Genomic DNA, 24234 nt, shown 5'->3' with positions numbered 1-24234 from the left:
GATGCCAGGTGCTAAAGGATGGGGACATTGCTACTGGAAGACCAGTTTCTTCTCATGAAACCAGAATGGCAACACTTCAGTGCTGTTTTGCTTGTAAGTCTTTTTTCTATATAGGTTTTAGATTTTAAGGGGGCTCTAATTTTTGCTGTGAGTGTATAATACCTAACTCAATAGAATGCGCCTCTTAGACTGAGTAGTTAACATATAATGAAATGTTACTTTATTATTTTATTAAATAAATATTAATACAAATTAATTTGTTTCCAGAATCTGTTTCTGCTTACAGACTTACTGTTAACTACATTAGAATAATGTGGCTCTGTTAGTCCATGTGTATTTTTATTTAGTTCGATGTTTATACATATGTATCTCATGAGATAAATTCTGGACAACTGTTATTGTACCCTCCCTTTCCTGTGCATCAGTTCAACTTTTACTGAAGCACAAGACAAAGTTTTCCCTGGTCTCTTAAGACCTTTTGCAAATTACTACACTGAATAAAATTCTAAAGCAAAGACATATAGGTTAAGGAAGGGATCTTGAGCTATATATTTTGACCACCAATGGCATTAACATAGGATAAAGACAGACTGTACCTTTCAGATTATATGTTCTCATCTCAAACCTCCACCGGGAAGAAAGTTTTCCACAACTTTCCTATTGTGTAATGTTAAACCATTGATTTATACTTGTAATCAGAAATCCTTTCCTAAAACTGAAGTAATATTCTCCAACAAATTATACTAATTATATTTTTGGCCTGCCTCTAGCTGACACAGACAACTGATTTCTCTTTATTATAACCCTTCTCTGTGATGAAAAAACAAACCAAATCCTAGCCCTCCAAACCTCTCCTTGCCTGTTTTCTATGTAAAGCCTGTATGTTGTCTTCCCACACAATTTCCATATTGCCTAAGATTGTACTTAAAGTGTATCTTTCTTAAACGATACTTAAAACAACCCTGCTGGGCCCTTGACACTGCACTCAAAAGAGGACTAATACTTGACTGATATTGCCTGTGAACCACCTCGATCCCAGGCTCCTTTCCTGTTGTCTGGATAGTCCCCATTTTCTGTTTCTGAATTAGATTTCTTTTCCTGAAACACAGTCCTTTGCTGAACTTCTGCTTGACTTTTGGATCATGTCTCTTGTGTTTATTACCATGTTAAGTCCAATAGTATTCGGAGTTCCCTTTTATGTGCTCTTCCAGTGCCTCCCAGTATAGCAGCAAACCATCGACTGTTATACCTTGAGGTTATTTTTCTGGGTGTTGACTTTGCCCAACACCTATTTTCCTAGTTCTTATTTCCCTGTTTATTGAGAACATTGCAAAGGACAGCATCAAAAATATTTCTGAAGTCAAGATCTATTACAGCTCATGACTCCCACTGAACTGCCAGGCTGGGTATACTGTCAGAAGATAACATTGAATTGACATTGTTTGTCCTTGTGAAGCTGATTTTGACTATTTCTTACTATTTTATCAACTTAAAAATACATTTGCTGTAGTGTATTTTTGATTATCTTAGTTGGCTGCTTTATTTGTAATTTTCCTAGTCCTTATTTCAGTGTTGTGGTTTCACACAACATCCATGACTCTTTGCCCTTCTGCCAGTCCCTCTGTTTTTACTTTTACACTCCTCAACCTTTTTTTTTTCTGTCCTCTACCTTTTCTTTTTCCCCCAGATCTTTTGCAAAATCATATCTAAAACAAATATCATATTTATCTTTCTCTAGTTGTCCAGATTATCATATTTCTTTTTGTTGCCAAAAGCTCTCACTAATGACTCAGAAATTGTTCGGCTAATTTCCTAAAGCTCTGTGAAATCCTTTGACTACTATTTTTAAAAATTATTCTTTTAACTTATTTTTCCCCATTGGCATGTAGTAGAGTTTTCCAAGTTTAACACTCTTGGTAGAACAAGTGCTAGATGTCCCGGTGGTTACACTGGCTGTAACAATTTTAGGGAAATTCCCTCCCAAAGCTCTCCCATGTGGCCAACAATACAGAGACTATAAATATAGCCAAACCACAAGCATTTTTACCACTTTAGCTGATTTATGCAATATGATGGTGAAAATGTCATCAGGCAAGTCCTGCACTACCATTCCTGTCTATGTTAGAGGAAAATTTGGAGAAGTTTTTAAACTTGTGATTTGTAGGTAAGTGCCTCTCATAGATTGGACATAGTGTGCTAGAAAACACAGCAAATACAACCAATTCTACAAATCAATGAGGCCACTTTTTTCCATGCTATATGAAAATGAATATGAAAAATCTCTAATAAACATGCTTTTTCTTCTATTTAATGCACAATATACACATGAATTTCAGCTTATTAGGCTGCTGGTTCATGAGGACTCAGCATTACAAATCATGGGTTTGAAACAATTTCCCACTAGTTTCAGTCTAAGTCAACTGGAGTACATACATTTTCTTCTGCTATCAGTCGTTTTTAAATACAATTTGGATAGAGCAACCTTGTTATTAATACTTATTAATCATGTAATATAACTAGAAAATTCAGTGTGCTAAGGTACTTTTTTAATAGAAAAAATATCTATGAAGAATCTTCATTTCTGTACTGTAATAAAGCTGATAACTTTGATAAAGAATGAACTGCCCCTGAAATCCAAATGCAAATATTCTCCCTAAACTTAGGCACCTTCCCTTCTTTTCAAAAAAACACACTACTCTCAAGGTGGGAATTGCTGCCAGTGTTCAAAACAGCCACTTGAAGGAGTGAAAATTATTTCAGTTTCAGTACATGAAAATGGCCTCAAAGTGTCACTAGAGAGCTATCGATAATCAGTTTAAAACTACATTTCAAGGTTTTGGGGCTGCTTGGTCTTTTCACCCAAGAGCCACTTCTAACTTAATCTTTTTTTTTTTGCTTACAATGCCCATCACTATGTGTGGCCATGAAAATGCCCTGGCCACTTGTACACGGATGGCAAGGCTTTCAGTATCACAGTTCAACTTTAATGAAGGCAAAGAGCATGAAGTGAGAAAAGGAACTTGCAAATAACAGATCCTTAGTGGGGGGATAAAAAGGAAAAAAAAAAAAAAAAGGAAGTTGGTAATTTATCCCCTCTCCCTTCATAATCTTGACCAAGACAAATACAAATGTGATTCTAACAATGGTAGGAAGTGAAGCACCCTAATCTTTCTGCATTTAGCTTGGAAGCTTTTTCAGAGTAGAGACTGTCTCTCATATATGTTTACACAATGCCTGGCACAAGCAAGACTCATATTTAATCTCAGCCTTTTGAGCCCACATTGCAATATAAACATTTCCTAATAGTAGTAGTCTTACAGAAACGAACCTTTGTTTATGTTGCTGTTTAGAAGCAGTCCTGGCCATGCTCCTCCTTCGGGATTCCCTCCCAGCTGTCCACGTCACTGTCATCTGCAATTCAATTGCCTTTAATGCAGCAGATTCATGCAAAAGGAAGCATGCATGTATGGAAAATTTTAAAATGTCCAGTTTCCCTTGCATATGGTGCATCTCTGACAGGGATGTTGCCTCGCTCAAGTGCTGCTGGGATATTCAGTTCCCTTTTACAGTCTGACTTGAACCTGTGTGGCTTTCCTGAAGAGTTATGCTACAAGTGTCCTCATTCTATCTTTCTCACAAAAGATAAAGAGTGCGTTATTTCTCCTAAAATCCTCAGCAACGACTTAGCACTTCCATCTTCTGCATCTCTATGTAACAGCCACGCAGAATGTTTCTCCAACTATTGCTTCTTGCAGTTAAACCTGGCACACCTACCATGATGCATTTAGAAGGGAAATTCAGAAGTCCTTTTTTGTTTCTACTTCTATATATCCACAGATTATTAAACTAATGACTATTATAACATATATGCAATAACAGCAACATGCAAATCAAGGACTTAAAGCCTCTTTAGATTAGATTAGATTAGATTTGCACTGGGATTTAAACAGAGAACAGTTGGCTTTGAATCTCTGTGTTTATTAAAGTTGATTGTCCTATTCTAACATCACTTGAAAGATATTTTCTCCTTTCTCCCCTTTGGCCAAATTTATAATAACATCAGAAGCTTCATAATCTGGAAATGACAATTTTCTGTACAGGGAACACAAAAGCAAAAAATTCACCAGGTAACACAGCTTTCAGTGGACATCAATGATAAACAAGACGTATTGTTTTTACATTGAAAATAGCAAATTTTTCTGATGATTTATCCAGATGAGCTTTTGAATAAATTTCAGCATCATCACTTCAGTGTATAAGCTTGTCAAGTATTGGACAGACTCCATGTGATGGAGGCAGAGGAAAAGCCAGGACTGGTGAACCTCCAGGGTATAAACCCTCACATATATAAAAATGAGGCTAAGTTTCCAACAGCATTTCATTTTGTCATTCCTCACAGCAACACCTGAAAGTGCTCCTGTTCATTTTGCCAGGTGGATGCTGCATGGAAGAATCAAATATATTTCTCTTTTTCATTAGCAACACTTACAGGGGAATTTTATAACCACACTGCATAGCTTAACTTCTCTCTCATAGATCTTGATGACAATGGAATGAGGCCACAATTAGTCCTTCATAAAATTTGTTATTTAATTTAATATACATTTGACATTTTTTCTCCATGTAAGCACTAACTCTTAAAGTCGTTAAACATCAGAATAAAATATTATAACAGTTTTCAAATATACCTGCACAATAACAACCAGGAGAAAGGATTCAGAGAAATTTTGGAATTATTTTCACTCCACTGTTTTAAATTATCTTCCTAGACATCTATTAGAAAGCAAAAACATATGTAGGATATGCAAAAATAGTACCAAGAGGGAAAAAAGAGAAAAAGTAATTTTCCTTCCTGTATTCTGAGTATCGGTCCATGATTTCTGCCATTTTGATTGATTACCAAGATGGAAATTTGCTGCCCAGCCTCCTCAGAGGTGCTATATCTGGTAAGTTTACTTTAACAGGCTCCTGAACTGCAGTGTGGGGCTTGTGAGTGGCCTAATGATTCATTCCTGAAAAATGTTACCTTCACCAGTTTTGGACTTCATTTCATTGGTGGGTTTTGGAAGGAGCATGGCTCTGCACTCCAGTGGAAACAGTGTCTCTCATAAGTAAATTACATTTTTTTAAAGACAGAAAGGGGGTACTTTACACCTATGACAGTATTGTTCCAAAGGGCTAGAAAAAAGCAGTTTCCTCATTTGGTTCCTAAAGTTTGGTGGTCGGTTTCTTTTTTCTGTTCCTCTCCTTTTGTGAAGGCCCTGTCTATAAAGGTCTTAACTTACTGATTCAAAATGGTTCTTTTCCAGTGCAGATGGGTTTGGCTTCCTTTGAACAGCAGGTGACCCTCATAAGCATGGCTTTTGTGTCATCGAATTAATTTAAAATATTCACAGTCTACATACCAAATTTCAGAGAGACAACTACTCCAGTATAAACTAGCAAGTAATTTCTTGCAGCTATTAGAGCTACTCAGCAGAATGATTTACCTAACCAACAGATCCACAGGTATTTTATTTTCTCTCTCTATTTTAGAAACTAAAGTGTGAACTTCAGGAGAAAAAAGTCTAGTTTGGACTGTGCTTAAAAATAAATCTCTAATCAGTATGGTCTTTGTATTGACTATGGCACTGGAAAAGACCTCAGAAGCTACCATTGCTAGACTCAAAACATTCCCTCTCTAGCACTCTTCTAGTGTAGATTATCATATACGTGGCCACAAGAACTAACCTAAGAATCCTGACTCCTGAATATTTTTACCTGCTTGGTGATAAAAAGGCATACAACACCAGACCACCAGTAGTTTTCCTATACTTGCTGTTCCAAAATCAGAATTCTGTTAGGTGCAAAAAGAAAAAAAAAACCAAACCAAACCAAAAAGGAATGCCCTTTTCCCCTTTTTAATCAAATAGAATTGAACAATGCCTTTGCTATTTTAACTACACTCATCATATCTTTCAGAACTAACATTCCATGTACCTTGTTTGGGACTTTCTAACTGCAAATATAAATGTCCCATTTCACCTAGTATCTTGATAGTCCTGTTCATGTTCTGGACAAACTTGCCTTCCTACAGCAAAGATTAAGGGCAAAGATGTATAAATAATACTTGTAACCCTCCTCAAGACTTCAAAACATTCTAAAAACATTAACTGAAGTTTTATGTCACCTCCATCAGATAACATTACTGAAATCCTAAAAAAGGGTCATTCTGAATCCAAGTCTCTTGCTTTCATATGGAAACTGTACTCAATAATACAGGCCAAATTTACATATTATTAACCCTGTACTTTTATCACAGGGCAATACTTTGGTCACTCACCTGTTTATGCATAATTACCATTTTGAACCCATTGCTAGCCCTCCTCTATCTTCCCAAAAGGCAATGTTCCCACTTCAGAACAATCTCAACAGTTGCCTCTGTAAATGCATCACAAAACATACTGCTACGTCTTCCCTTTCCCAATCCTCTAACAAGCAACAGGCCTTAGAAGCTCAACACCATGCTGGCTTTCAGTGAAATACTTTCAGTTACCTTCTACTTCTTCATAGCAAGACTTCTTACATTTTTTTTATTCAAGTAACAGGAAGCTGCCTGGCTTGCTTGTCTCTGCCCTGATAGACACTGCAATGCCAATAGTTTCCACTCATTGCCAATTATCTGAAGACCCCAGATTTGCAAAGAGAAGAAATTAATCCCACTGTCTGCAGTACGTTATAAACAATATACCATTTTTTACTTGCTGCCTACTTCAGGAAGAAAAGTACCTGCTTTATTCTATCTCAGGAACCTTAGCATGGTGAAAAAAAATGCCGTAAGCTAGATTCAGGATATTTTCAACTAAGCAACATCATTATGGAAAACATATTTTACCTCAGTCTCTTGAAACAAATGAACACTGAAATGAGTCCAGTATCACCAATGATGACCTTTTACTACTCTTTCACTATACAAATAGCACAAAGACCAAACTCACAGGACTGATTTTGCAGGAAACCACTACTCAGCATTTCACCTTCAGACTAGAATGTGTATTATTCTAGATTTTTTTAAGACAATATGAAAGCACTTGCAACTTAGAAAAACCCAACCAAAACAGACTTAAACCTTTGACGTCTGTCTAATCACCTCCAATGAAGTTCAAGAGTTAGCTGTTTCAAAGAGTATTATGCAATAAAAAAATTCTGAAAACACAGATAACATCATAATAAAGGAGTAAAATACTAGCATATGCATCTAATACAACCAACAGTAGTTTTAAGGTATGTCAGAAGTTGATACACGAAGACTTGATTTGTATCCAGGGGTTGTGTACACAAGACGGAAGGTGATGCAGAAGCCAAAGTCTAGGCTCCACTTTCTTCACCCAGCCCGCCTTTCCCTTTTCTTGCCTTGCTTCCTTGCCTGATGGCAAATTCTCTATATTAATATATAGATATATATTACAATATAACACACACATGTATATATATCCAGATACAAAGCTAGAGTATTTGAAGTCAGACATTGTGATTTGCAGTCTGAAATGAAGCTTAGATATTACCAAGATAGGCATAAAATTTGAAAGGGCTTTTGTACAACCAAGTAATATTCTTAAAAAAGGAAGACTGGTGGTTTGGTTTAAGTAAATAAACATAAAAGAAGTAAATCTCTAGAGCCTCCTAGTCAGGCAAAATTAGATTCTGGTGTTTTACCTAAAAATATGACATTGTTTCAGAACAACAGAAGTTATCTTGTTCATAGCAATGATAACATTCTGCTTGAAAAGAATCACAGAAAACCATGACACAGGAAAATCAGTTTGAAATCACACATTTTAAATTCACATACATTCAAAGAGAATTTATTGACAATACTTATTAGAATTAGCATTTTCATCGAGGCAACCAATGCTATAACAAAAAAAAAAGTATAAATCTTTCTCAATAAGAGTATGAACCACCTTACAAGTCACTAATACACAGTCCCTTTGTTTTCCTTGTACATAAATAAGGCTGTTCTACAATTGCGCAGAAGTGACTATCAGTCCCTTGAGGACTGAGGGAGAATGTTCTTGCACAATTCTTTGACAGGAGGAAGCATTTCAAAACTCCTCAATTTCCACTGTTCTAAGCCCTGACTCCCATCTTCTTAAACCATAAAGTAGAAAACTGATATCATCAAATCTCACCCAACTGCTAGAACCAGAAGAGCAGAAGCAACTGGTATTCTAAAGACGTATTTTTGAAACTCTACTAGTGTTAAGATTTGGAAAGATATTTCAAGTTGAGCCAAACCATGGAATGACAAAAGCCTCAAGCCAGAAGCCCGGCTTCCCAGGGCAGGAGCAGTTCTGCACACTTAGGAATAGGAAGCACTTCAGAAAACACCAGCTGAGTGAGGAAAGCACATGAAAGTTTGAGAGGTTAAGAAAAATTTGAAAAAGAACTTTACTAGCAATTATTTTCTTGATATGTACACACACAGTTTGAAAAAAAAATAAAAAGAAATTCAGACTTCTCTGTAAGAATCCTTGGATTTAAATATATATATATTTATTAAAAAGAGACATTGATTCTATGGCCAAGACATCATGTGTCTCAGAACAGGTTTTTACAGCCATGTTATAAAAACCCTTTAGCAAAGAAGTTATGCACTAGACTTCAAACACATGTACTCCAAGAATGACACTGGTGTGGAGGATCTTGTTTTACATCCATTTATTTTTGTCCCTCAGCAATTATAGCATAGTTTCAATACATTTCTAAAGCTATAGAGAAATACCAGGGCAACTAGAGTACATACAAGCCAAAGTTAAAATGGTAGACAGCTGAATTAAAAACCAAAATAAACAAACAAACAAAAACAAAAATTATGCATTCAGCAGGAAATCTATACTTCATTCAGTTCAGGCTTTGTTCTTTAGGGAACAAGGTGCTAACGTGCCATTTTCTCATAAAATGAATCATAATTGCTTCCAAAGAGTTTCTGCTGAAAATGTAGGTGGAAGCAAATAAGTGTAACACTAAACTTCTATAAACTTAGAAGCAACACTTTCTTGAATCAATTTCCACCCTCCAAACACCACTGCTGCTTTTCTTACATGAACTCACTGTTTTATTAAGGCATAATATGCCCTGAGCAATATGCTGGAAATTAGCCAAAAAGCCTAACAATTAAAAGGCAAGCACCAAGTGATTTTTTTATAGACAAATTTGGAAATCTGTTTTGAAACTCACCTGCATTTAGGAGTAGCACTTGAGGAAAAAAAGAAAATATTGCTTTTAATTACTTTGAACAGAATGGCAGTGTTAATTTCCCTTTTTTCCTTCCAGTTTTCAAGCTAATACTCTAGGTGCCAAAGTAGGACCAGCATACCAAGACGTAAGTGGGACATCTGTTCTAGAGCTTAATTTTTAAGCAACTCGACATAAAAATTTCATTGCCCCACCCTACGCAATCCAAATTAAATCTTATTTTCCTCAAGAGAAAAGATTCTCATACACTGGATGCCTCTGGTCTCAACAGCAAGATGGAACCTGGACAGGAGAATCATACACTGTACATGCTCAGACTGCCTTCCAGTCTCCCTTTTAAAGCCAGAAAAGCCTACAAACTGCCTGCTGCACTGCAGAGTTTCTCTTTAAGATGCACAGTATTAAGAGAGTCCAGGATCCAGGAAGGTAGTTTTCAAAGCTAGTGCTAGCAGCACACATGATTTTGTACAAATTTAGACAATACTGGCTAGTCCCTTTAAGCTACCAGAGTATCCATAAAAGAAAGACAACCAAATTATACATTTTATTCACATTTATTTTTCGCTTTTAGTGTGCTCACAGAAAATTAGAACACCTTAAGCAGGAGTTTAATAGCAATTTTTGTAAGCAAAGTTACATTCCATCTCTAAGTCAAATTGGTCAAAGCTTCTCCAGTATTTACAAAAACATGATAGACAAGATGCTACACAAAAAAAAAAACATTGCATCTGAAGAGTTTTCCTTTATTTTCAAAGACAACTGGAAAAGAAAGTATTGTCTGCTGTAATCAAAAACATACCACAGTATAAACAGTAACCATTCCACTTATCACAGCTTGGTTGAGTTTAAAATTTGTGTTTAAAAGGTCCAAGATGACTGCAGTTTTACAAAAATGGGCAGGGTGGAAAGAGTTGCAAACTTCATGTGCTTCTGGATATCAAGATTTGTTTTTTTATACAATAGTCACAGTTAAAAACACCCTGCTGGTAATACATAATTACACTTTATTAAGGTCATAAACCAGCAATAAACAATAAAGCCTATACAACTTGTATTTCTACTTAATCACTGACTGATACAGCTAACATGAGATAAGTGAAAAGTTCCTATGGTTTAAATGAATTCCTAAGACTATGATCTCTTTATCTGGGTATTGATTTTTTATTTTTTTTTCCTTTTTCCTTTCCTTCTTAATCAAGACTTGTAGTGTTGTAAACCTTATAGAACATCTGCCTCACAAAATACATCGTAATAACTTTCTTTTAAAAAAAAGACTAACCCCTTACATCATTTCTGGCGGGGAGCGCTCCCGGCAAGGACTGCGCGCCCCGGGTTCCCCACTGCGGCCCCTGTCACTTCATTTGATATCCCTTATTGACCCACCCATCTCCTTCATATATGGGCATGTCCATAGACCGATCGGCAAAAGTTTCATAATATGAAGAGAGTTGAAAAGTATGAAATAAAAAAAAACAAACAAAAAAATTTAAAAAAAACAAACCCGAACCAACAAAACAAAAAGTTAATACTGATGAAAAAAAACCTCAAAAAACAAAATATAGAGGGTGGGAGAGGAGGGCGGAGGGGGGCCCCCCTCCGCCCGTTGGAATGGCGGCAACACACAACGATTTGAGATGGGAGCTGCGGGGGGAGAGAAAAAAAAGAAACGAGACATCTTTTAAATCAATCCCTGGTTGTAGACAAGTTCTCCGAGACCAGTACCTGGCACCACTCCAACAAACAAACAGGGGAGAAGAAAAGTCCGTCGGCGAGGGGCAGCGGCGGCGCTTACTACTCCGCCGACTCAGCGGCGGGTCCCTCCGGACTGCTCTCGGCGGGGAGCTCCTGCCGCGCCGGCTCCTCCGCGGGGGCTGCCTCCTGCTCGCCGCTGCCCGCCTCGCTCGTGGCGGCGCCGGCGCCCGCCGCCTCCTCCGCCGTCTTCGCCTTCCCGTCCGCTGCCTGCGGCGGCTGCTGCTGCTGCTCCTCTGCCGCCGCCGCCGATGCCGGAGCCTCTTCTCCCGCCGCCTTCTCGGGGGCGGCCTCGTCCGATTTGGCCTCCTGCGAGTCCCCCGTCTCCTCCTTCGCCGGCTCGGCGCTGCCGGCCGCGCACGGCTCCTCGGCTGCCGCCTTGCCCTCCTCACCGCCCGCCGCCTCGGGGGCCGCCGCCTCCTCCTTCCCGCCCTCCGCCGCTGCGGCGGCGGCGCCGCCCTCGCCCTCGGCCCCCTCGCCGGCCTCCTTCTTGTTCTTCTTGAAGGAGAAGCCGCTGAGCTTAAAGGACTTCTTGAAGGAAAAGCGCTTCTTTTTTTTTTTCGGGGTCTCGCTGCTGGACGAAGGGGTCGCGCCCTCCTCAGTCTTGGGGGAGGACTCGCCCTCCGCCGGGGAGGCCGGCTCGGTGCTCTCCGCCTCTCCCGCCTCCTTCTCGGAGGCGGGCTCCGACGAGGCCGCCTCCTCCTTGCCCGTCTCCTCGGCGGGCGCGCTGCCGTTCGCCTGCACCTCCTCCTTGCCCGCCTCCGCCGCCGCGGGGGAGGCGTCGCCGTTCACCTTCAAGTGGCCATTCTCCTGCAAGACAGCGACCAGCGTTACCGGCGGTGCCCGGAGGGTGTGTGTGTGGGGACGCGCCCGCCCGGTTCCCGCTCCCGCCGTTCGCGCCCCGCTGCCTCCGCCGGGCCGGGCGCCCTCGGCGGCGGGAGAGACAAGCGGCGGCCGCCAGAGGGCGCCGCGGTTCCACGCAGCGGTGCCGCCGCGCACCCGCCCCCGGCGCGCCCCGTCCAGCCGCGGCGGCGGCGCGGGGCGGGGAAGGCGAACAAAGCTCGCCCGGCCCGGCCCCGACCCCCCGCCCGCCGCGGCCCCTCTGCGCCCGGGCGGTGTGGCGAGGCGCCTCTGCCCCCCCTCTCACGCCGCATTTGCATCTCTCCGGCGCCCGGAGCGCGGCTGGCTGCCCCGGGCGGCAGCTGCGGGGGCGGCGGGGGGTGACTGCCCGCATCGCCGCCGCTGCCGCGCGGGCCAGCGGGTACACGGCCAGCCCGGCTCACGCGTGGGGAGGGGGCAGTGGGTGACAGCCGTGCCCCGCGGCTGCAGAACATCCGGCAGAGCTGCCACGGACGGAGCGGGCGGCGCAGCCCCCGGCCCGCGGTCCCTCCCGAGGGGGCTGCCCGCGGAGCCCCCAGCCCGGCGGCTCCGGCCCCGCTACCGCACAGCCCCCCGGCTCCGCCGCGATAAGCGTTCCGCGCCAGGCACCGAGCGTCTTTGGGTGCGCGTTAAGCAGGCAGAAAAGCCAAGCGGTGTAAGATCCTTCCGTTTACGAGCCATTGGGACACTCCACCATAATACACGAGGGATTAAAAAAAAAAAAAAAAGAACCGTGACCCCTACCCCCACCCCCGGCAGGAAAGATAAAGGAACGAATCATTCACAATCAAGCCCGTTTAACCAAAATAAAGAAATTATTCCTTTGCTTCGAGTTGCAAAGATAAAAGGATCGACCGTATTCTCCATTGAATGTGCCACTGGGGCATCAAAGGAAGAAGAATTAAACAGGATGCGAAAGAGAGTCCGTCGAAGTTGGCTTAAAAAAAGGAGTAGATTTAATAATTTTTTAATTTTTTTTGGTTGGTTGGTTTTTACCTGTCCATTCGCCTTGGATGGAGATGCAGCCACTGCTTCCCCAGGTTTCTCGGCGGAGGCTTCGCCCTTTGCAGCGGTCTTGGAGAACTGGGCACCCATGCTGTCTTATTCAACAAAGAAACTCAACAGATCCAAAAGGAGGGGAAACAAAGAGCGTTGGATTGGTATAAATACTGGGCGACCAGCAGCAGCAGCAACACACAGACACACCAGAGGGGGAAAAAAAAGAGAAGAGAGAACAGAACCGATTATAATGCACTCCTTTTAAAAAATTTAAAGTTGAAGAGATCAAAAAGCAGCAGCACAGGAGGGAGGGGGGGAAAAAAGGGAGGAAAAAGTCGAGAAAAAAAAAAGGAGCCCAAGTTTAGTAAAAAAGAAGTAATAAAAAATCCCAGATTTGTAGCCGTACTGTAGACAAGGAGAAAATGGAGAAATCTCCCTGGTTGCTAATAAGATGCGGAGTCCAACGCCCAAGTGCACAGATGAATGGGCTTCCCGAGCGGTGACGGCAGCGCTCCGCCCGCCGCCGGCCAATCGCCGCCGCGGCGCACAAAGGGGGGCGGGGCCCGCCCGCCCGGCGAACAATGGAGCCGCGATGGCCCCGGTTTGAAATCGGCCCCGGCCGATAATGAATGTGCCGCTCCGCTCCGCCGCGGCGCGGGCGGGCGCGCCGGGACCCGCACAAAACACCCCGATGGAGCGGGGCGGGCGGACAGGGACAATGGGGAGAGGGGCGTGAGGGTGAGAGCGAGTGTGAGTGAGAGCGTCCCGGCCCCGCCGCACGCCCCCGCCCGCTGCCGCCGGGAGAGAGCAACAGATAGTGTGTGTGAGCCCCGGGCGGGGGAGAGGAAAGGAAGGGATTTGCTGCTTGCTTTTTTCTTTTTATTTTTTTCACCCCTTTTGTTTTTTCTTTATTCTCTTCTTCCCTGGGTTTAATTGGTCGCGATTGTTAAATCGCCCCCAATTTGGAAGGCATTTGAACCACGTAGATCGGGTTTCGTCGAACGAGATCACGAGTCGAAATTAGTAGGTCTGTAGGCCAGATGTTGCAAACGCTAAAGCAGCGGCAGCAGGAGCCGCTGCCGGAGCAGAAACGGACCCCTCCCCCACAGCGATATTGGCTTGGAATAAAATATTTTGTGATTAGCCTACGGCTCTAATTAAATTCTGGTCTCTGATTATTCCTGATTTGTGTTTTTAAAGTATTTTCTAAGGCGGTGACCCACTTCATGATTACATTTCCATGCACTCAAATAGTGGGCGAAGCGACATTATCAGGGAAACATTCGCGCTTTCCCAAACCCCAGCCCGAGCATGTATTTACGTTGAATTTAAACCCTCGAATAAGATGTAACCCGAAACTAATGCACGCGAATTAATGGTGATCTGGAGCGCTTAGCAGCGTTGGGGTGGGTGAAATATCACGGACCCGAGTGATTTCCTTTCTCGGGGGAGGGGGCGGCGTGTGCGGGGAGCTGGCCGGCTTCTTTCCTCCCTCTCTCCCTCCCTCCCTCCCTGCGCGCTGTGATGCCAGGAAGGCTGGCCCAGAGCCCCCCTCCCTTCCCACTTCCTCGACACCCCCATCCCCTTTTAAGGAGCAGAAACGAGCGTCAGAACGATCGTTTCCCGAAGTCGGGTAATCTCCTACGAACGCCTCTTGTTTATAAACAAGGATGTTAAAATGATTCCTATAATGAAGGGCTGCGGAGTGGAGAGGCTCGGCACAGCCTCCCACCTCCCTCTCCCCGTGGATTACTGGGGCTGGCGGGACCGGTGGGCTTCGTGCGGGCGCCGAGAGCCGCCTTTCGGTAACCCCGGCGAGGGCAGCCGGCCGCTTTCAACAGCTACAGGGAATATTTCGTTTCTTGGGGGCAAAAAGGGGCATATGGTTGGCGTTTTTTATGAGATGCACAGGAACTCTCTCTCCCTCCCACCCGCCGCATTTCACGCACAGCCCCCTCCTCCGCCGCCGCTCCCTTTGTTTCGGCCGCCGCCCGCCCCGCCGAGCCCGGCGCAGCAGCTCCCGCTACCCCGGGGGACTGCGCCCCGCACGCCCACCCGCGGCCGCGCATCCCGCACGGGCAGCACCCGCAGCTGCGGGGGGCAGCCGCCAGCCTTGTCGGGGTGAACGCCCGCGGTAGGGCGAGGGGTTCCGCCGCCTCGCCCCGGGGCTCCCTCGGCGGCGCCGCCGAGCGGTTTCCTTGGCAACGGCCGGGGGGCGGCGGGGCCTCCATGGTGGGATCGGGAGCGGAGCTGGGCGGGGGCAGCTCTGCCCGCTCCGGCGTCACCTGCGGCCGCCGGCCCCGCCGCCGTGGTTCTGGGCTGGGCTCGGGTGGCCGGGTGGGGCCGGGGGCAAGGCGGCGGCGGCGGGAGCGGCTCTCCGGAGATCTGCGGGCGGCCGCCCCCCTGGGCGCGCCGGGCGGAGCGGTTTGTGCGGCAGCGGCACCGCCGACAGGAGGGATGGAGCGGGCTGCGGAGAGCTCACCTTGTGGCGTGACGGCAGCGCGACCGTGGAGCACGGACAGCCAGACAGCTTCCTTCCTCGGGATCCTCCGCCGCTTCTCAAGGGGACTCCACGTGTAGTGTTTTTTCTGCTCCTTTTAATTTGGATATAAAGCAAATAGTGATTTTGGTGGAGGTGGTTTTGTGGTTTTTTTGGTTTGTTTTTTTCTGGTTTTAGACTGGTTAACAGATCACCTAAGAAGACCTGCTGGAAGACCAAGATAGGACTTCACAATCAGTATCAAAAGGCACCTGTGCATGGGTATATGCAATTTCGCCGGCACGGGCAGATACGTTTTTATTTTCCAGTGTAGCTACATCTGAATTTCAGAGTAGTGTCACTTAAAAATTTCACAGAGTGACTGTGGGAGTTTAGACGGCGTCTACTTTGCATTATGCTTTTGATATGTTTTTCAACCATTTCAATGTCTTATAACCTCAAAAGAAAAAGAGAAAGAAAAAAAGAAAAAGCCCTGACTGATCTTACTGTAGGTGGTTCGTTCCACAAGTTCTTCTGTAGAGTCTCTGGACAAGGAGGAAATCTGGACTATATGTACACTCCTGCTGTCAGTCCCAGTGCAGTTAAAACCTGGACAACTGTCTCTAACCCAAACCCTTGAACGTGAGGTACAAATGCAAGATTTAATCCCTTGAATGACCTCTTGAGCCCATCAGCTCCGTGTCACACCACACCTTTATGCTCCAAGCAAAGAGAGACACTGGAGGGGAGATTCCTCATTCTTAAACTTCTACTTTGCTCAAATTCCAGATCTTTTCATGTCCTTCCAAGGCGGAGAGAGGGAGGAGGAAGGAAAGACAGGAGAAAAAAATAAAACAATCCCTCTACCATGCCTTCCACATAACAAGTTGTTGTGGCATTTATGTGTCAGGAACAAGGACGTACCAGTGTGAGGTTGCTTGTGCATAGAGTGTTGGAGATTTAGTGTCTGAAAAAATGTACTGTTGTCAAATGTATTTGTGTTAAGACTTCTACCACAATAGCTGTGTCAGCAGAAAATCATGTCACCCCCCACCATGTGGCTTGGTTGGTAATATTTCTAAGAACATGACAGCCATAACAGAGACAGCTCAAAAATGAAATGAGAGGAGACCAAAAAAATGAAGAAAAGACAGGGCTGGGACCTGTTCTCAGGGGGGCAGCAGGATTCACCTCCCCTTGCTACTCCAAAGGTTAAGGGTCCTGTCACAGCCAATTTCCTGTTTTCTAATAGTGTGTGCATGCCTCAGATGAAGTTGTCTTTTTGCAGTCCTCCAAAAGGTGACTCCTCTCAGCACATTTTGCCCAAGGTATTTTCATCTTCTACCTTCTGGGAAGGGGGTTTACTGAGGTGTGGACTTGTGAAATGCTTTGTACAGTGCTGCCCAGCAAATCAGCACCACAGCTGACTCACTTACTGATGCTTGGCTGTGATTTCATGATCATTCATACTAAATCTGTGCCTCGCAGCTACAGTTGTGATCAGGCATACACAAACCGTCCAGTCAAACTAGCCAGGTACAAGCATGATACGTAGTGCTTATGTCAACTTTGCACTAACCTTCTGTAGGGAGTTTAGAAGAAGTGCTGATAGCTTTTGGCCCAAGAGCAGCTGAGGAAAAAATTGCCCCTGCAGAGTGTTTGAACACATCTAGAACAACAGCTGAATGTGGTGCCATACTCCAGTTATGTGGATACAAAAATCTCGACCTCACATCATTTCCTCTGAACCTGCATTTTACCACCCTATGAAAGCATGGCGTATGACTCCTGCAACCACTGCCCAAACTCCCATCTTACTAATATCCAGCTTTTATTTCTTGTTTTTATTTCTTTTTCCCAATAATGTCTAAAATACTCATTTCCATCCATTCCTGAAAGACAGGTAAATGAAATGGCACTTTCATTTGACAGTTCAGGAAATGGAGAAAGCTGCTCAGTAAGCACTCCATGCCAGTATGGCAGCTGCTCACTGGAGTCCCAGGAAAACCCATCAGCGACACGCTCAGCTAAGGTAAAAGCACAATCATGAACAGGTTTTAACTCCTGTTAAAAATTGAAACTTTTATAAACATGTCCTAACTGGCCACACATAGTTGGGACACAAATGTATTTTAACACATTTGCTGGCAAATGCACTAAAAGGCAACACGCCCTGCCAACACCAAGAATTTGAAAACATGTTAAGTTTTCACTTACACTTTTTTCCTTTTTTTTTTAAATACATCTTTTTCCTCATTCAGACAAGCCTTTAAAGAAAGTGAATCTGTGAGTGGTTTGAGGAGCTAGAATACAATGTTTACAGAAATCCTGAAACCCATGTATGCTTTTTGATGTTCTCATTATGACTCTCCCCTGGGTGATCTGAGCTCTGAGGAAGTGTTGGGAAGTCTCCTTGTGTCCTGGGGTGCCCAGAGACCTTTCCTCTGTGCAAAGAGGGCAACAAGCAAACTAAAATATAATAATCCAAGTTTACACTGAGAGATAATTTTTCCTTGTGTGCTCATCTACTTTCTTGGAACTCCTTTCTTCTCTTGTCCAGGTCTTTATGGAGAAGCAACATAACATGCAGGGGACAGAAAACATCTTGCTTTCCAGGAATTGTCAAACTTGGACAGTTCTGTTAATGGGAGAACAGGATAATACGAGCTAAATAATGTTAAAAGTTTCAAGTTCTAAGTGCAAATTTGCAGAATAGTTGCATCTTTTCCAGTTTCTGAAAAGTGAGTATTTCAGAATGTCTGAATCAGTGCTGAGATTTCTTACTGACACATCACTTCAGTTACTTTACTCCAGTTTGGTGCAATGCTATCAAAAGCCTTTAACCTTTATGTTGCTCACAACCATTACAAGCCCTTTACTAATATTTGCCAAGTTTTATTAACTAATTACATTCAACAATGTTTGTTAAATAGGATCTGGGCTGTTTGAATGTCCAGTGCACTGGGAAACTGAAAACTTAACAGAGCTTATATATTTTAAAAGTATCATATAGGTGGTCTCTGTCATAGCTAATAAAAAAGTATCTCTCAACCAACTAGATAACCATGTTCCAGTAATGAGGCTGGTTACTTCTGGGGAAAAAAAAATCTACCAACTAAAATCAAGAATAAGAAAACCAACAATGAACCCAACCCAAACCAAACAAAAATTTCTTAGATGATACAAAAGGAAAAACACTCCAGTAAAGCCCAAACCCCTCCCTTAAGACCAATCACAGCAAGAAACAATAACTAACAGGGAAGGTGTGAGTATACTACTAAAAGCCTGGTGCTATATGCTGATTGTGCTTTAAAGATCACCATTTCAGCAGCAAAGAAAGGGCATTGGGGCTCCATTGCATTAAGCAGGGTTTGGAAAAAAAAATGATAGCAGTAGAGAGTTGGAAACACTTTGCATCCGTCAGTTCTAAGGATAAATACTGTTTAACTGCAGCTCCTCAACAGTTATACCGGGCTAAGTCAATGCAGCAGCAGTCCTTTGCTCCCTTCATTCCTGTGATCCGGCCCTACAGCTCCACTCCTTCCATTCTGTGTACCCTGAATTTCCTCTGACCTGATAAGCCATTTGGAGAGTTAAACCAGCAGAAAACTATTCTCTCTCTCTTCCCCAATATCCTCCTCTGCTCTCCTGCCCCTCACTTTTTAAGAGGGAAGATTCGTTTCCTGCTGCTTCAGCTTCTGTAACTCTTGGCCAGACAAGTGGCAGCAATGCAGGCAATAACCTGATTCAGCATCGTTAAGCTTCAATTCCAATGACATTTGATTCAAGACAATTCCCCTTCTCTGCAACTTAGGTTTACTTCCATTTTCCTCTTCAGTTCTGCTGGGAGGAGTGAACCAAGTTAAAAATGCCTGATGAGCAGGTATTTTTTAGAATGGCATTGACAGGTGATGTCTCAAGTTTTTTTGAAAGACCACATGTGTTTTAATATGTGTCATATGGCTACAGCCAGCCCAGTTTTTCTGAATTCCATCTACATTTGGAGGGGCCAGGACTTAAATAAGAGTGTAACTATGCACATTTATGCTGAAAAGTGTCACAGGGTATGAAACGAAAGGGGTGGACCCAGCTAAAACAAAAATCTATCTAAAATAGGAAACAGGAACATTTGAGCTTGACTCAGAGATTTGGATTCTTGTCATTTAGTTGTGGATTGAAACTGATCTAGGGCTACATCAAGCAGGGGCTCAGGGTTTTGGAATTAACAGCCTCCACATCTAGTGCCTAGGCTCTCCATAGGGTTCAGGCTACCGGGTGAAAGCCAGGTTCCAAAGTCTGTAATTTACACAGGTGGCAGGTAGACGCTGGTACTCTGAGTCTGGTTTTATGGTTCTCACTGCCTGAAAAATTAAACTACAGCCACAAGGTGCAAAAGACTAAGCCAGGACAAGTTGTTATTTCTGTTGTTAGCTCAGAAGGGCTGTTTGTTTCAGGTAGCTGGAATAAACACTACATAGTGCACCCCAGTCAGCTTGGCAGAAATATGTATGATCTGTACTTTTTGGTGTCCTAAGAGGGCACAGATTTTAAATCAGTGGTCATCTAATCCCCAGCTACACAGAAATAAATCACAAATAGGAAATATGAAGCATTTGTGTCTGTCTCAGAGACTTGTATTCCATATATTTGGTTGTAGAGAAGTATATTCCTTTACTTGGAAGCCAGTACTCTGACCTCTTTCCTGCCGTGAGGTGCTTTGGCCCCTTTGAAAGCTTAAGAGGCAGTCCCCTTTCATCCAGCAGCCCAATGGTGGAGCTCAGGAAGCATGGCTTTAATTCCCTTCTAAGAAACCCTGAATCCCTTCATTTACCTCTCTCTGCTTTTCCCATGAAGTTCTAGGATGAGGAAATGTGAGCACAAATATTTCCATTTTCTGTTGCTGAAGCTGTTCAGCAAAGGAATTAAGAGTTACTCTTTGACATGGAGAATTACATAGTAATTGCTCCAAAAAACCGAGCATGATTCTGCAGTCTAATTGCTTAGCAGGCCTGACTGGGAGTGGGAGACAGCTTGCCTCTGGTTCTTGCTCCACTGAAAATGTCACTGTTTTCTAGTTTATAGTTCTTGTGGCAAGCAAGGGCTGGCTGTCATTGTCCAGGGTTAGCAGTGTGACCCACTGACTTCAATACAGTCATGCTCCTGTTTTATCTCATTCTTCATCTTTCAAATAATTCTTTTGCAAAGTGGAACACTGAGCGGAGAGCTGGTATGCCCTGGCACTGTCATACTTCCAGCTAGACAGGTCAGCTGCACAACTTAAACAGAATAAGAGAGGACTGCATGCCATGGCCCCTTCCCTCCCACATAGGAGGACTTCCTTCACACATGCAAGATAGATCAATGCCCAGGTAACACATCAATTGCTCTGGACATTACACACACAGAGAAACCTCCTCTGTGTTTCCTCAGGGAAGGCTCTTGAGCAGCTGCTTCTGAAGCAGTTTGGAGACAGGATGACTGAGGTGGGACACGGTCCATTGGTTGGGTACCTCTGGTGACACCTTTAACATCTTGTCTCTCCTGGCATTTTGAAAAGCAGTGACAGATCATACCTTCAATCTACAAAAAAGTCTGATCTTCAAAAGTCACCTGATCACAGTCCTGGGCAACTGGTTCTAGGTGGCCCTACTTGAGCAGGGGAATTGGACCAAATGATCCCCAGAAAGGCCTTCCCATCACAGACATGCTGTGATTTTATGTGATTTCATGTGTATTTTCAGTACCGCCTCAGCAATGCCTATACTCACTTCATTTTCAAGATGTATTTCTGAGACCTTCTGCCTCAGTTAAATGGTTTATGGAATATGAAAATTAATACACCCTCTTATGTGCCTCGGAAGAATAAATACACCAAAGATTGTGAGGTGCTTTCAATAAGCAGGGCATACAAATGCCTTTGGTCCACATTTATAGGAAAAAAACTTTACAATCCTTTTCCCCCTGTACAGTACAAATTGCATTAAAGTATGAGAAAACAGTATCTGTAATAACGTTCTTGAAACTAGGTCCTGAGAAGCTGAGAAAATCATAGGTTTAATGTGAACCCCTGCCTTTGTAAGTTCCCATGCCTTCTATGATACTGTGTTAGAGTCTATACAGAGCAGATGAAGTAGTGTCATAGTAATTTTTGTTTATTCCTTTTAAATTATACTTTCTCACACTTTAGTAAGGTTTCCCATTTCCCCCCATGCAGCTATAAAAGGCTGACTTCAGTCTGTTAAGGCTCAAGGCACGCATGCGGTCTTTTATTGACAAAAGCAGATGGCGATTTCCCCTACAATCCATTTCCTTTTCCCTGGCTGGCATGTGAAACACAGAAAACATACTGGAGGGCATGCCGTCACACCACACCAGCTTCAGAATGCTCCCCTCACAGAGGGGAGCTCAGGACCTGGCTGTCCATGAAGGACCTGAATTACTGCTAACTATTTCACATTTGACTTAGAGCTATTTTGACAATCTTCAGCTGTATCCTTTATTTCATCCTTTTTAGCATGTAAATGTCCTTTTTATAGTAACTATTCTTACAGAATTTATAGTTCTCATTGCTTAAAGCTTCTCATTTCTCCTTCCTCATTTTTATTTAAGTCAGTCCCTTTTCATTTCCTGAACATACAACACTAAGCAAAACATATATGTTCAAGGGGTGAAATCCTGTGTCTTCCTCAAATTATCTCATGATGCTGGCCTCTATTAATTCACTTTTTTATCTTCAAAGTTGCAATTATGTCGTTTTTGTCTTACTACCCTTCATGCATATGAGGAACTCCGCAAAATGTATTATTATATTCCTTTGTATGCTTCCTTAAAACCCTTCTTTGCTATTGCACCTACCAGTGCAAAGAAATGACTGGTTAATCCATTGATTTCTAATTTTTTCCCCTTGGATTTATTGGTAGTTATTTTGAGTTTGAAATCTCTGTGGGATCAGGCCTGTCTTTGTGGCCTGACATTGCCTTATCAGTTAGCATAAGGACAGAAAAAGTGCAAATTTAAGCCTCTGAGGTGCTTTAATCTCGGCAGTCCCTGAGCAGAGTTCCCCTTTCTGCATCTTACTGAGATTTGCTAGGGAGGATGTGCGGCTCTGTCGGTGTGTGGGCATAAAGCCTGTAAAGAGCTTTGGAACAACAACTGGTTTGGCAGAGCACATGCAAGAAACAATTTATCTTTCTTCCTTAGACCAGCATACATCATGGGCGCTTTCATTTCTTTTTCTTTACCTCTGTCAGGATTTTTAGATTGCTTTTCATATGGCTGTGTTCAGCACTATTTCTTTCAGAACCAATTCCATTTAAGTTTTTCATTCATGTACAAAGAAAAATTTCTGAAATCAACTAATAAAGCATCTGACTCATTTAAATGCTTATGAGCCTAATATTGAATTCATATTACTAAAAAACACGGAGATGTTTTTCTTTAAATCTGAATTTTATGAAATGTAATCACAGGAACTTTTTGAATTCTTAACCATTAAGGAGTTTGTCCATGTGATGGCATTTGTGATGCAATCATGTGTGTTTTGGAAAACTGTGAGCAGCAAGTATGAAGCATTTCTACATTAGTAAAGGCAGGAAAAATTCAAGCCAAAAGAAAAATGAGAAAGACATAATTATTGCTGAGAATACATCAAGCTGTTTTGAGTTCATCTTCCCTTTGCTGCACATTTGCAGCCAACTGTAATGCAGATCTTCTCCAGGCTGCAACTTCTGTGGTGTTGACAAACAGAAACTCACATACAGGAAGGTTCAAAATGAAGCTGGCTTAAGCAGGCAGACAGAGAGCATTCGGACTGCAAAGTTTAATCATTATAGAAAGTATGATTTGGGTCTTCAATGATATTGATACTAAAAATATCAAACTGATTAGCACGTATTATAACGATATCAAACTCTTTGAGCAAAGTGGCAGTGGGTTTCTTGAAAGATTCAGATAAGGACATTTCTTTATGAGCTCATCAATCCCCAGTTAGAACAGAGACTAGTCTTTGAAAGGCTTTCATATCTCACCTCTCCTACCTTGCATCTCATTTATAACCTCCTTATAAAGAGCAGGGCATGGGTTGATTCCTTCCGTCCTCCCCTCAAAGTGCAGGACCCCATTTCCAGAACAAATCCTTTTTTCTTCTCCTACTATCTCCCCACCCTCTTTCTGGGACCTAAAGGTCCAACAGTTGACCTTATACACACAGAAACTCCACCTTTCCTTGGCATTTGCTTGAGGAGAAAGAGGACTTTTGCTGCTGGGGGTAGAGGAAGACCCAGAAGCTGAGGTGGATTTGGACTTGACCAGTGGGGCATAGGGGCAAGGCACTCATATCCCAGACGCTCAGCTCTGCAGCAGTGCCAGCGAGTTGTAATGTCACTGTCCTTTGGTACTGTCATCAGCAAGCACAGCCATTTTGCCCCTCACCCTGCTGCTCTGGAAAGGAAGCTTTCTCTGTTCTATACTCTTGGGTTGTCCTTCAAAGCAGATGATTATATCTCGAAAAAGCATTGTGTAAGGTTAGAAGAAGCCTGTCTATCTGAAAGGTTTCAGAGGGAAGGTTTTGGTATCACAGCACATGAGACTGAGAAATGATTGTGTTGTCTAACGGTTTGTCATCAGAGATACACATTGCCTCTGGCTGCCTGGCCAACAAAAGTGTGGAAAGAGAAGGATAGCTGACCAAACGTTTCCCCAAGCTGTTGGCTCCTTTCATCTTTTTCTGCCAAGACAAGACACAAAACACAATTTATGTTTGTTTGGGTTTTGATATAGACTGGTGACACAAGGCTGTGTTTGCCAGCAATTGCTAAAATTGGAGAAGTGCTTGTAACAGGACATTCTTACTTACTCTGTAGGAAGTGGACATTGTGAGGGGTTAGGTCCTT

The 24234-nt window shown here is 43.2% G+C and overlaps 1 protein-coding gene across 2 annotated transcripts; it reads right to left on the bottom strand.

The window, feature by feature from the left end:
- Positions 1 to 9772: 9772 nt before the first annotated feature.
- MARCKS (myristoylated alanine rich protein kinase C substrate) lies at positions 9773 to 13349 on the bottom strand. Of its 2 annotated transcripts, XM_071548934.1 has the most exons (3): positions 13271 to 13336; positions 12862 to 13034; positions 9773 to 11796 (listed from the first exon to the last, which is right to left on the bottom strand). In XM_071548934.1, the coding sequence occupies exons 2-3, from the start codon at positions 12958 to 12960 to the stop codon at positions 11029 to 11031; spliced, it is 867 nt and encodes a 288-aa protein (XP_071405035.1). In that variant the 5' UTR covers positions 12961 to 13034; positions 13271 to 13336; the 3' UTR covers positions 9773 to 11028. The 2 variants fall into 2 exon arrangements, with proteins under 2 accessions (XP_071405035.1, XP_071405034.1); XM_071548933.1 differs by having other exon boundaries at positions 12862 to 13349.
- Positions 13350 to 24234: the final 10885 nt, after the last annotated feature.

Source organism: Pithys albifrons, chromosome 2 (genome assembly GCF_047495875.1).
Source record: "Pithys albifrons albifrons isolate INPA30051 chromosome 2, PitAlb_v1, whole genome shotgun sequence".
NCBI classification, from domain to species: domain Eukaryota; kingdom Metazoa; phylum Chordata; class Aves; order Passeriformes; family Thamnophilidae; genus Pithys; species Pithys albifrons.
Note: the sequence above shows the minus strand (reverse complement) of the source record. Positions and strands in the feature narration are given on the sequence as shown.